The 14,022-nt window shown below is 38.5% G+C and overlaps 1 protein-coding gene across 1 annotated transcript in view; it reads left to right on the plus strand.

Moving 5' to 3' along the window:
- Positions 1–12,000, plus strand: part of TRPM3 (transient receptor potential cation channel subfamily M member 3) — a 154,160-nt gene extending 142,160 nt beyond the window's left edge. Inside the window, exon 23 of the mRNA XM_064438346.1 lies at positions 4,879–12,000. Coding sequence (XP_064294416.1) covers positions 4,879–6,328 — 1,450 coding nt within the window. The 3' untranslated portion in view covers positions 6,329–12,000. The remainder of the gene's footprint in view (positions 1–4,878) is intronic.
- Positions 12,001–14,022: the final 2,022 nt, after the last annotated feature.

A 14,022-nucleotide genomic window follows, 5' to 3' on the forward strand; every position in this document is an offset into this window, starting at 1 on the left:
ACTTGGTTCAGCAATCACTTTATTTCTCTTTTAACAAAGAACACCAACAGAGGTGACCAGATTTGGTGTCACCAAACAGAATGTCTCCTTTACCTGATCTTTTCACATTCATAAATTAAAAGCATGAAACAACTCTTGATGTTTGTCCTTCCCTGTTCACAGGTACAGGTAACTTGGAGAAGTAGCTCACTAGCTAGGATCTGACATAGGCACATGGAATTAGAAGCAGGTTAGTGATACACATAAGAGGAAGTGATTTACTAAGCAGAAAAATACAAAGCAGTACAAAGCTGTAAGGTGTTTCCCTTAACTGCATTTATCAGGTTAGTCAAGTCTTGGTGAATGTCCTGGAGACCCATGAGGAAAGCGAAGTTGGACAAATTCACTTCATTGCAGCTGAAGAGTCACAACTTTTCCTGGAGAGCCTTCATTTGTCATTACTCTGATACTTTCAGTGGCACATTTTGACCAGCACAGAGACATGCTTAATATGATCAAAAACAACTGCACTATTTTTCTTGATCTGGCATGAAGCCACTAGAACAATCTCTTCAGCAGACATTGTTTCTATATGGACAGATCTTGGCTCTTTCAAACCCAGTGTAAAACTTTTTGTTGATTGCAAAGGGAGCAGGGTTGCACCTCAACAGTATTTAAAAATCAGTCTGCAGTGCAATTACACTAACAGCACCTGTGTAAGACATAGTTATTATCTTGATTTCAGAGAAGGCAGGCTGAATTGCACAGAAATAGGGTTGGTAAAAGGGCCACTAGTGAGCTTACCAGATCCAGCCACACGTGCAGAGTGACAGTAGGAAAGGTGTGTGAATCCAGCAGCATCTCTCTCTGGTCACAAAGACTTAAGTGGTCTTAGGCTCCAGATGGGAATGAAATCAGGACAACCCAACTTCCTTAGCCTGAAGAAACCACTACACCTGCGAAAAGCAATGCTTTACCAAAAGATGTCAGGCAAAGTATCTATAGCCTGTTACAGGCTCAGGAACTGCTGTTTGTGTTTTATTTAAATAAAACCACTCTACAATCACCTGTAAACCGCAGGGTGGATACCCTGTAAGTGATTTCCAGTGTCTACAGTCTTTGCAGCAGTTGAAAAGGATTTTGAAGTATAAATGATGCCTTAAAAATTGACATAGGTCCATAAAGAGACTTGTGAACATAATTCTAGCATTCAATTAAGAGGTCTACTTCTGAAAAGAGTGCCTTACTCCCACTAAATCATTACTTCAGTTACATTATTCATGAACTGATGTGCAAAGGTTAAAAAGAAATTTAACGAAAATGAATACCAGCAAAAGCCATCATCTCCCAAACCATAATTAAAAAGCCTTGTCACAGGTAATATAAAATCTTTGCCAGTTTCCAAGTTCTGGCCTTTTATTCTTCTCCTGTTTACTGAATATTGTCCTCAGATAGTCCATGTTTGTTTCACTATTAGAAATTTTTGAGCTTCACCAGAACACACTTGATACACATTTTTTATGTAGCCACCTCTTCTGTTCTCATTCCCATCTGTTAGGATGGCCTGGCATCTTCTCATACATTGGATAAATCTTGATGTAAGGAAAAGCACAGGTGCAATGGAGGCAGCATACATCGATATTGTGAGATTTGACAGAAGGTTTATGCTATCTCCAGTACACATGAAAAAACAATTCAAAGCAAAAGTTGGGCGTTCTTGTTTTGAAATAGTGTTTTAATTCAAAACTCTTCCTGAAGGATATGCAGCTCTAGCTGTATTATTCACTGAGTGCAAGATCATCCTACAATATGGGAAAATAGAAAATTTCACTTACTAAAACACTTTAAGGACCAGATTATGACTGTATTTCTCCAGAGCATATCCTCTTACATCCACAGTGTTCAGCTGATATGATTTTACCATGTTTTTAGTAGGATTACCTCCAGAGCATGGTTCTGTTCTGTGTGATGAATGATTGCAGAACTGATCATCAAATTAATATAAGAGTATATCACTAATTAAAAGAATAAATATTTATTTTAAAATCTGGGAGTGGCTATATGCAATATATAAAACAAAAGGTGACTAAATTCAGCTAACAGCTTTGGGTTTAGAAGAGATCATTATCACTTAAGCTTTATTTTGTGGATAAAACTATATAGTCAGGGCTCATCCAGTGTAAATACATGTATGTACTTCTCAGTTTTCTACGCATATCTCTGGTTACCCCTGGTTTCTGAACCCAGGCTGCACTCAACTCTTATTGAGTTTGTGTATACATTTCCCACTACTACCAATGCAATCACATCTGTGATTACTTCCATAGCAGCCAACAGACCATGTAAATCAAGTGTCTCTTCATCTTGGCCACCAACACCACCAGTCCTATACTCTGTGCCTCTGGCACAGGGCACAGGGCAAATATATGAACATGTACCAGCAAGGTATGATTCTAGGTTCTTCTTGGCGTGCATTAGTTGTGTTCAGTAGCATTGCATAGCCCTCACATGAATGCAGGATCTCACTGTGGACAGTTCTACTCATCCTCCAGATACAAATATGTAACCAAGTGCAATAATTCAACCGGCTAAGTTTGTATTAAAAATTGTTTCACTTGTGTACACTTCTCAAAGCAAGAAAAACAAAACAAAACCCAAACCCAAACCAAGGCTGTCCAGTTAACTTCACAGAATGTTATAAATTCATTCCAGTACTTAGTACTTGGGTAACTGTTGCTGGGGTGAATGGTTTTTGTTGGTTGTAAACTGAGCATTCTCAAGTAAAATCCAGGAGGTTTCTTGAATTGTTCCATATGTCTGACAGCCTTAAAATGGTGGTGTTATATCTGTTCATCATCTTGAAGCGATTATTACAGAATCTGAATGTGTGACGAGGCACTCAATTATTAGCTGATAAATATTTCAAAAGTATAATTGTTTTTATAAAATAGAAGTTCAGATAACTAATAACATGAGGGAAAATTCAACAGCTTCCCATATAAACTTCTCTCTTACTATAGAATTATATCCTGTGCTTGCAATAATATTAATGTGTTTTGTTGGAGAGGTTGGTAGAGCTAGAGGTAGACTGGTGCCTAAATGATAATAAGATGAGTAGAACAAAATTCTTTTAAACTACCAGTTCATTTCTTAGGAATGATTACTTTATCATTCATCTATTGAAGTCTGATGACAGCAATACAGTTACTGCTTCACACTTGATTTGCTGTGCTTGTGCTTTCAAAACTCACGCTCTTCAACAGAAAAAGCCCATGTTTCACAGGAACATAAGACTTGCTGTAGGGTGTGGTGTCACACTCCTCCCTCTCCTCTCTTGTGCAGGCGGGTTGCTGTTGCTCATCACCACGAGGTAGTCAGACCTCAGAGTTTCAGCAGCTAAAGTTCTGTGTATAAATTAATAAGGCATTAATGCTGCCCAATACTCATTCATTGCCAAAAAATAGTTTCCTTCTGGGCAAGTAAGAGTGTTTATGGTGTTGCCAGTTCCAGGTCACTCATCCTGTTGGAAATTCAACTAGCAGTAGTAGAAGGTGATATTATCTCATCAGAAATCCTGGTAATGGTTGACAGGGCACCTATTGACATTTGAGTATGAATTGCACTAACAGGGAGAGAGTAAGATACTTGTGAAGACAAATGTGTGGAAATCCTGTCATTTGGATATTTGTCCCTTCTCTGTTCATTTTTCAGTGTCTATAGGAATGGGGAAAAACAGAATTGTAACCTTAAAAATCAGACAAAGATAACTATATAAACATGTTGCTTTTAATACTTCTTCGGCAGATAATGGAGGTCCCTGGTCTACCCTAGGGATTACAACCAGAGAAAATAATTATGGGAAAAAAATTCATATGTGCTAAAGGCAATTTCATTGTATAAAATTAGAGGACTCTATATAAATCCAGAGACATTTCAGAAGCCATAAAATTGAAATGGTTGAAAGCCACTTGCATAAATTAGTACACAATTCACTTTAAAGTCAAAAACATTTTAAAATGAGACAGATCGAGAATGTAGAACAGATATACTGAAGTTTAAATTAGGATCACACATTCCATTATTACCTATTAATATTTTAATCTAACTTTATATTTAAATATTATTCTAGGTAGCTAATAAATAACTTAAAAATCCATTATTTCAATCCCTGAACTATTAACTACCCAAAGCACATTCACAGTAATGGAGCAATCTTAGTGCGTATACCCCATTGCAGGATGTATTTGGTTTGACCAATGTTCTTCTCCCTGCAGTTTTCGTGCATACTTTACATGATATTGTCTACATTCAGTACAATAGCTGATACATTTTTCTATATATCTGAGCTAAAAATTAATCAGAGAACAAAGAAATTATCTCCTTAGGTACACATAGCACTCGCTGGTGTAAATCTGGGCAAACACCAGAAAAGAAAAATGGGATGTTACCCACCTTCTATGTCATATAGCCCCCTTTCATTACTTCGTTTAGTTCTACAGTTAACTGTGGTGGTCCTGCCTGTGGCACAACTGGGTACAACATGATGTGGCATCTGGTCTAAGTGTTACTCATTCATAACAACCTAATTAGAAGTTTTGGCAGCAGAGAGGCAACAAATCATAGTAACATTTCTGAATAACCCCTATGCCTAGGATAGGGCATACCAAAAACCCCCTCTACATCACGCAGTAGACAACCCTGGTTTAACCCACTGGAGCAATTTCCGGAGTGAGTGGTATTTGTTTGCTGCACCTCTTTTAGCAGGGTTTTGAAGCAGATAGGTGGTGTAGATTGGCTTTGAATTTTAAGACCTATTTGTTCCCATTTGTTTTGATGACCTATTAGCTGAACATCACAGCTTTATAGAAATTAACCTGTTTCATTCTTCTCTTTTTTAAGGGTAGAGAACATGGCCATGCGACTGGAAGAAGTAAATGAGCGAGAGCACTGCATGAAGGCCTCTCTGCAGACCGTTGACATCAGGCTTGCTCAGCTGGAAGACATGATGGGACGAATGGTGACTGCCTTAGAAAAACTGACTGGCATAGAGAGAGGAGAGACGACCAAGATACGATCCAGGACCTCATCCGACTGTACTGATGCAGCCTACATTGTGAGGCAGAGTAGCTTCAATAGTCAGGAAGGAAATACTTACAAGCTTCAAGAGATCATAGATCCAACAGGAGAGGAGTCCATGTCCCCAACATCTCCTACAATCACGTCCCGCATGCGAAGCCACTCTTTCTATGCAACAAATATGAAGGACAAGTGTGGGTTGGAAAAGTTTGAAAGCATTTTTAAGGAAAGATCTCCAAGCCTGCATCGGGCTATCAGTTCCCACTCAATAACAAAAGAAGGAAAGGTTCCCTTAGCCCCTACCAGCACTTTGTCAATTGCCCCAGATTCCAGAAGGCCTTCATCTTGTATAGACATTTATGTTTCTGCCATGGATGAGATGCATTCTGACACAGAGCCTCTCGACAGCTCCATAAATATTCTTGGTACTGGAGATGCAGGTCTGCAGGCTCACATAGCCTCTTCCATTTTAGCTAACACTGCGTATATTAGCAGTACACCTGGCGAAAAGATTTCTGGCAGAAGTCTTGATTACGAGGAAACCTCTGGAATAGAAACAAGAGCATTTTCTTCAGACTATTCACAAATCACAGACTGCCAAATCCCCTGGGATTCAGACCCTCCCTTGTATCACACATTAGAGCGATCTAAAAGCAGTCGTTATCTGGCTACAACTCCATTTATTCTGGAGGAAACACCAATTGTGAAATCTCACAGTTTTATGTTCTCTCCATCTCGAAGCTACTTCAGCAGCCTTGGTGTCCCAGTCAAAACAGCAGAGTACACAAGTATTACGGACTGCATAGATACAAGGTGTGTGAGTGCTCCCCAGGCCATTGCAGAGAGGGCCAGTTTCCCTGGAAGTCTTGGGGGAAAAGTGGAGGACTTGGGATGCTGCCACCCAGAGAGAGAAGCTGAACTAAGCCACCCAAGCTCTGATCATGAGGATATTGAGGCCAAAGACAAGAAGGGGGTACCCTTATCTCCTCAAGATGGCAATGCTACAAGAACTCTGGCCAACAGCATCCCACTTCCAAAAATAGAGCGGGCCAACAGCTACTCTGCAGAGGAGTCCAACATGCTGTATGCACAGCACACACGGAAAAGCTACTCTATCAGTGACAAACTTGACAGACAGCGAAACACAACTGGCCTGCGAAACCCCTTCCAGAGGAGTAAGTCCTCAAGGCCAGAGAGCAGAGGGGACAACCTGTCCATGAGGAGATTGTCAAGAACGGGAGCCTTCCGCAGCTTTGAAAGCAAGCACAGCTAGGCCTGGACAAAGCTCACTGGAAGTATAAGGGTCATCTGCTCTCCAGCCCATTTTTCTTAGCAGAATTTAGAAAAAAAAAAAAAACAAAACAAAAAACAAAAAACCACAACTCATGTCACCCTGTGTCAACTCCAGTTGGCATTAGCCACTGGTCAAGGGAGCACATTGTCAGCCTCAGCGTCGCTACTGAGTTACTGCATCTTGACCCAGTTGATATTTGCACTTAAGGAAAAGGGAGGGATGAAAGCTTTACAAAGACTTCAGTAAACAACAGGAATAACAAGCCCCCTTTATGAAGTCACAAGAAATAAATGAGTAGGTTCAGAAATCTGCCTTTTATTAGAAGGCATCCTAAGATCTTTGATCATTATTCAAGTTTTCAGGATGCAGGAATTAACTGGCAAAAGGAGATGTACAAATTAGATGTTCTAAACTTCAATCACAACTTCTTTTTCATCTGTTTCACCGTTGTGATGACTGATGAAAAGCGTTTGTTATTTCTGTAGGAACTGGCAGCAAACAAACCTAAAGTCTCCCAAATCCCTTGCATCCCACACTTGTGGAAATGAAGCAAGATGAACAAGATAACAACCATAACGTTCATTTGTCTCTTTTTTTTTCTCAACTTCTAGTGCCATGAAAAGTTTATATTTTCAAGAGCAGAAAGGGAAATGAAATGCCTTTTGTACTGCAACTTAAATGGAGGAAGAATTTATGTTAAAAGTATCAGGTGATTTCCTGTATAAAACAGGTATTCTAGATTCTAGCACAGCTGAGCAAGCTCAGGATGAATGTAATTAAGCGGAAGAGTATATATTTATTTTTTTACCACATTTGTCATCAATATGTTGTCTCACTAAATCAAATGATGGGATGGAACAGTAAGAATAGGGTGATCAGAGCAGAGCACAGTAATATCATCGGGTTTTCACTGCTCCATTTAATTACATATACAAATTGGGGAGATTTATCCACCAGGCTGCTACCAGAAAATTCTTGCTGTTCCATTTGAGCTGCCAATTTTTCACATCATTCCCTCACCTAAAAATATACACTTTTTGTTTCATGAGGTCATGGCCATATTTGAACATTTCAAAGTACACAGGATTTATCAAGCAGTCTGAATCAAGATTAATGCATTTAGACTGAAGTTTCTTAAGGGAAAATATCCTTGGCAGAGGACTGGAAAGCACTAAAAAGTATATATGCTTTTAAGGTAAGTTAAAGAACCAAAGTGGAACTGCAGGTGTCTGTAAAGCCATCAGTTGTGACTAGGCTTCCGCTGTTCAGCAGCATGTCATACAACATGCATTTTAGTAGGAGAAAGTATATCTGAACAGTAGTGCAGTTAGGGGTTTTGGTTGAAGACAGTCATAACTCCACTGATCCCACCCACATTCCAAGGGTCCACAATGTCAACCAGAGGTTCAAACTTCTTATAAGAAGGTGTCACAGTGGTCACAGGTGGAAGGGGATACAGAAGATGGGAAAAGGGTAGAGAAGCATAAACTGCAAGTGGATCAAAATTTCACATCCTTTATGAAGGCACAACTTTTAAGCTTGTAAAAAGTTGAAACTAGTGCTATTAAAAATTAAAACCTCTTTACAATGACCAACATCTGTGTAGAACCAGCTCATTTTTATTATTAAAAATGAACACATGTGAGTGGGGTACATACTTCCCATTATTTAAATGGGAATTATCTTCCAAATCTCTGAGGCAGCTTTGAAAATGTAGGCTGATGTTTTCTCACTGGCATCTCAGTCTGCAAGACTCTGAGCACTGTATGAGAGCTAAGTCTGAAAGGCAACAAATCCAGACATAAAAATAATCATCAGCCTAAAGAAAAGAGGCAAAGAAGGTGAAAACATTTAGGTACCGAGTCACTACGTTGGAAAGTTCGGGAAATAAAGAAATGCAGCATGGGGACTTTAAGCACAATGTGTTTCATACTTCCTGCACCAACGTGTTCCTTGCTTTCTTCTATTTGATCAGGCTTTCAATGAGCTAAACTCCACCAAGACACCGTGTATATGCAATTGCCTTGCAGTCCATGTGCAGCGTTACAGTCACATGGCAATACCAAGAAAGGTCAGAAACCTTTCTGTGCATTGTGAAGCATGCTTGTGACAAGCTCATTGTTGAACAATAGCAAAATGCCCAGGGGCAAAGGAACTTGTGTTTAACAATCTGCTTCAAATGTGCCAACTTTTGTTAGCAGCCTTTTCCTAAGGCTTCTCCAAATCTAGCTATCCTTGGTGAGTAGAGGGGGATATTCTCACTTTGTTTTCTTTGTTACTTTTACGAATGTCTGCTAAAACTGTTCGTGGACTCTTCCACCTTCACCGTATTACTATCCTACTCTAGAGGAACTTCAGATTCATTAGAAAGTCCTCAACAGAGCGTAGTGAGTTAGTTCAAGGCATAGGGCTCTCCTCTGGGGTAGATTTCATTGCTTAGTTTGTCAGGGTAAAGGAATTTGCCAAACACAGAAGCTGTATAAATGTTTAGGATACAGCACTTTATTGATCTGGAGCACACATTCCAGGTAAAATGGAACAGGACACTTTATTTACCTCTTAAAATTTGCCATTCTATATGAAATGTAAATTCAGATGTTAAAAGTGTGATTGCAAGATGTCAGAACACTACTTTTCCTGAGTGTTTCCCATTTATTCTACAATATGGTGTCTATAGAATATATTATGATGGATGTTAGATTATTTTATCTTCACCTGGTTTTTACACGTTGTATCAAATTGCTCCTTTTGATGGTAAAACACCCGTTCCTTGCAATGGGACCAGCTTTCCCACTCCCGATATTATTATGAGCATTTAGTGAGAGTAGAAGCCTTATCATCCATCATCATGTAGCTATAGCATGTACCATATGACATATTCTGTATCAAACGGTAGCTTATGAAATAGATATATATACACACATATATTCATATATCCCATGTATAAACCAGTATAGTTCTGACATGTGGTAACATTAGTGAGTGTTACAGGACAGTTTTACTATCACATTATGATGTCTTGTTTGGAAATCTGTAACATTCAGTAAAATAGCACATGTTGCACCAAGCATTAAGTTCCACTATCCAGTTATTAGCTTACATATGGAATATGCATTTCGGGTCACAGTGTGTAAGTTTGGTATGTTTCACACATTTCTCTGTATAGCTCCACTTAAATGTCTGTATGAGCTGATGTATAAACCTCTAATGAGCCACTGTGGGCTGTGACAGGTGAGTTGTGATAGTGTGAAAGATGAACTGGCATGTTATGCAAAAGATTATAAGACAAATGAACTTTAATAACATTTTGAAACTCAACTGAACTTAGCTGTTTGTTTACATATGCTGGCCAACTAAGGAAGCGGTGTACAGTATTTTATAAATATTTTCCTATAGTAATCCGTTCTGTTGTTTCCAGTTTAAGTGATGCTATTCTACAGTTGGGGTATACACTTGTCCTAGGTATTGGATTATAGCACATTATTCTTTCACAATAACAGTGTGATATGACTGAAGTAGTTTCTCTTCCTTACAGTCCAGTCTTTTTTTTGTGTCAATGAAAATGCATGCATCGTTCCATGAGTTTCTTTTGACTACTATGAAACTTAACATTTTGCTATTGCCTGCCTGTAAAGATGAATCCAGTTAGGAATGAATTCAAGCTTTTGGATGTTTACATTATTTCCATTACGTTTGATCCTTAGCAAAGTAAGTGATTTTTTAATTATTTTTAAATTACAATTGTATTTTATGAAATTGAACTATTCAACAAAAAATGCGAACCTACAGCAGTGCTCAGACATTTGGCTCTCTCTTTTTGGAAGAGATAAGGTGCTACATTATTGTTCTTAGCACAAGTGCCAGTTAACAAATGGCAGTGAGGGGATAATTTGAAAATATAATGAAAAACCAAAACATCCATTCATCCACATAAGGAAATCCCTCTGGGTTCCAGATATAGATTGCTTTTTTTTTTTTTCATTTTCCATTTATAGATTTTTTGGTAAAAAAAAAATATTTGTACCTTTTGTGGAATGGATAGCCTTTTGTCAGGGGATAAATATCTTAGTTAGGTATATTTTTTGTATGAGAAGAAAATGATTTGTTTCTTAGGAACTGTCAGTGCATGGGAAGTGCAGCTACACAAATAACTGCTCAAAAAAAAGTGCTGGTAGCAGCACACAGCCTTAGTCCAATGACTGCAGTCGGAGCAAACAAGTATCTGTCCTGAGAGCAGAAGTTATCAAAGGTATTAGCTTAGAGTGAGACAGTGAACTCTGTAAACTCATGGTGCAAATTTTCAAAACAAGCATAAATGTCTTGTTATGTTGCTCAGGTTATATACTTAAGAGGATCTGATAATCACCAGAAGGGAAAATGTGAGCCGGTCATTCCTGGATTTCCCTAGGAGTACTTAACTAGTCGTGATGTCTCTCCCCTGCTTAAAAATAATAGTATATGCACAGTTGTTTCAAAAAAGGACACATTTTCAGTTCTGTTAAAAGATACCAGATGTAGATCACCTTCTCCAAAGCAAATGGGAAAGCGTCTTAGCATGAATTTTCCCTCATCCACCTCAAATAACAGCACAGTCCAAAACAAGCATTGGGGGCGTCTGTACATGTAATGAAACCCTTAATTCCTCTAGATGATATTCACTGGCCTTGCCATACATTGGCATAAAAGCAGTAGTGTTGAATGTCGAGGGACTGAGTTTCTGCACCCCAGAGAGAGTTACCCTGCTTTATAGCAACTTGCAGGGTGAACACTACAGGTCACACAGGCTTCTCTTCTCCAAGATTGACTACCATACTGGTCTTACTGATGCTGGTGCAAATCAGCAGAAAATCCACTGATTTCAATGGAGTACTCTGACTTTTGTCAGAGGATGGATTTATTCTGCCTTTCTAACTCTGTATTACTTTGAGTCATGGCACAGATTATCCTAAATCATCATCAAGTGGGAAGTCTAATGACTGAGCCATTGAGCCAGACTGGTTGTGAAACAGTCTCTGACCTTTTAATTTTTGCTGTACGCTTTCAGATCTCTCGTAGAGCCACACAGTACTTAAATCAAAAAGCTATTAGGAAAAAATGTTCGATTATGAAATTGCTGCTGTTTCTGCTGCAGGGGAGTGATAACTCTTGTTTATTTTAGTATTTGGTAGGGAGGGGGAAAGGACAGAAGTGGGAATTGGCTGTGAAATACAATTTTATGCCTGCACAAGAGTAAATTGTATTAAAGTAATATCCTTCTTCCACCACTGCAGTTGTTGTACATGAGGAGAGTCTATATGCTGCTACTGCTGTCTGGAACAGTGTTTGCAATATGCTATACTAATAGCTATTTAATCCTTTATTATTTGGGCTATCATTTGTAAGTGTATAACAATCATTTATAAAGGGAGAAAAATTATTAAAATGTCATTTTAAACAAATTCCTACTAATATGAAGCTTTTCAAGTATGATTTGTCTAAATGTATATCACTAGGGAAAACAGTCCTTTCCAAAGGTCTACTGGATTCACAATGCACTTTTAGACTGTGTTTAGATATGTAATAAAAAGCAGAAGTTGGCAATTACTACAGTAGAACTTTCTGAAATTTCTGTAACAATTGTTTTGCAATAAAAAAAGAGATGTAGTTCAAAACATCTGTTCTTACCGGAGCATTTATTTATGGTCTTTTGCTTTCAAAGCAATGATGCAACAGCAGCTGCTTTTCTCTAAGATCTCTCACTGCTCTAGTTCTAACTTTACAATGCTAAAGAAAACCAAAGGGTTTACCCTATTGCACACAGACATTTTGAATGATGTAAGATATTTCCACCTCTGAGATCAGGTGTCATTCAGGTGTCCCTTATTCTGGCCAATACCAGACCCCTGTTTGGACAAAGACAGACGTATTTCTTGGTATTTTTATTTAAAAGGAGGGAATAGTTTCTTTTATTTGTAGCTACCACTTCAGCAAGGGGAGAAACATAAGCATTGATTGCAGAACCTCTCTAAACTGCTTCCACATAGACTGGAAGAAGCATGCTCCTTTGTATGGTAGTGTCCCCAGATGGGTGGCATTGCTAACTCTTGTAGCTAAATAAGGTTCATTAAAAACAAAAGGCACCAAGTAATCCACTAGTACCTATGACCTCCTCTGAACTGGTATCTCACCTTCCTCAAGAAAGAAGTCATTGTCTCTTTCTTCACGCAGCTACAATCACCTCTGATACTTCCTCAAAAAATGCTGAAAAAAGACACTGACACAAAATAAGCCAAGGTCAGGATCTGCTGCCACCACAATTCAGCCTTCACTAAGATAATAATGTCTTTTAGCTAAATGCAAAAGAAACATGGGAAACGAATATCCAATTGAATAAGAAAGATATCAGATATTCGGAACAGTTCTGCACATATCAGTCACACTTCAGGAGAGGAATGGTTCAGAGATGTGTTCTTTATTTCAGCTTTCTGAGAAGGAAATGCTAATTCCTTAATCAGATTTTATCTAATCCTTTCTCAGGGACTGCCATTCAGTGAAGACTATGGAAGCTTTGAAGCTTTTAAAAAAATTAAAAAAAAAAAAAAGCCTGTGCCAGACAGTTGTCATTATGCTTCTTTCCAGGTAACACTATGTTTCTGGTCTCCCTGGGATTTTTCACAGTAACAAACTTCACCTGAATTCAGCCAATTAGTAAGTGCTGGAAAAAGCAACATCACCAGCCTCGATTTTCACTCCTATGAGCTGCAATCTTGTAGCCTTTAGGGCAGTGGTCTAGTCTCTTTTAATCTCATTACCACATAATGGCAAAGAACTCCATTTAATGTTGACCATGGTAGTCAACCCTGATTCATTAGCCTCATGACTGAATACAGCAAGAACTTAGAGTTACAGCAACCCTCACTGTCTTTGGATATTAAGCTCGAATTTCACCCTGGTTATATTTCTGGAACAAGAAAAAACTTATAAAACCCCAGGATTTCATTATTTTGGAATTTTGAAATAAATTATTGCTGGCACAGATATTGTCTATTTGGATTATACTTTTGGGATGCAATAATGACAAGCATTATCTGAGAGAAGGTTACTGCAGTGTGTTTATGTGAAATAACAATGGTAGCCTATGAGCAGTTACCAACATCCCACTGCAGATGATACAGGCTACTGTTGTAGAGAACTATGTGTGGAAAAAGAACAGCTATGGGTGGAACTGCCTTTGTTAGTCTGGATTTCAAAAGAAGAAGCTTGACAGCAGTACAGGTGGCTGGAGAGACTGATATGCTCCTACCACCTTCTAAAACTTAAATATTTTGCTACACCTTTCCTCACTTAAACATGTAGCCAAATGTTGAAGTCACATGAACACCACTGAATCACCCTGCAGAGGTGATAGAATTATCCTGCACAAAGTAGTCCAGTGTTTTTTGTTTACAGTTTGCAAGATGAGAATTTTCTTAACAAGCTTGGAAAAATAACATATCAAGGTTCTAAGGACATTACTGAAACTATTAGCACATCATATTTTTTTTCCCCTTTATTTGAAAGATGACAAAAAAATCAACTCCCGGTGTAGCATTTCACTAGTTCCTCAGTTCCCCAGAAGATTGCTTTCTCCCTGAAGATTTTTGGCTTTCTAACCAGAGCAGATTGCCTTCATCTCCACCCCACTTCAGCCATGT

Source organism: Phalacrocorax carbo, chromosome Z (assembly GCF_963921805.1).
Source record: "Phalacrocorax carbo chromosome Z, bPhaCar2.1, whole genome shotgun sequence".
In the NCBI taxonomy this organism is placed as follows: domain Eukaryota; kingdom Metazoa; phylum Chordata; class Aves; order Suliformes; family Phalacrocoracidae; genus Phalacrocorax; species Phalacrocorax carbo.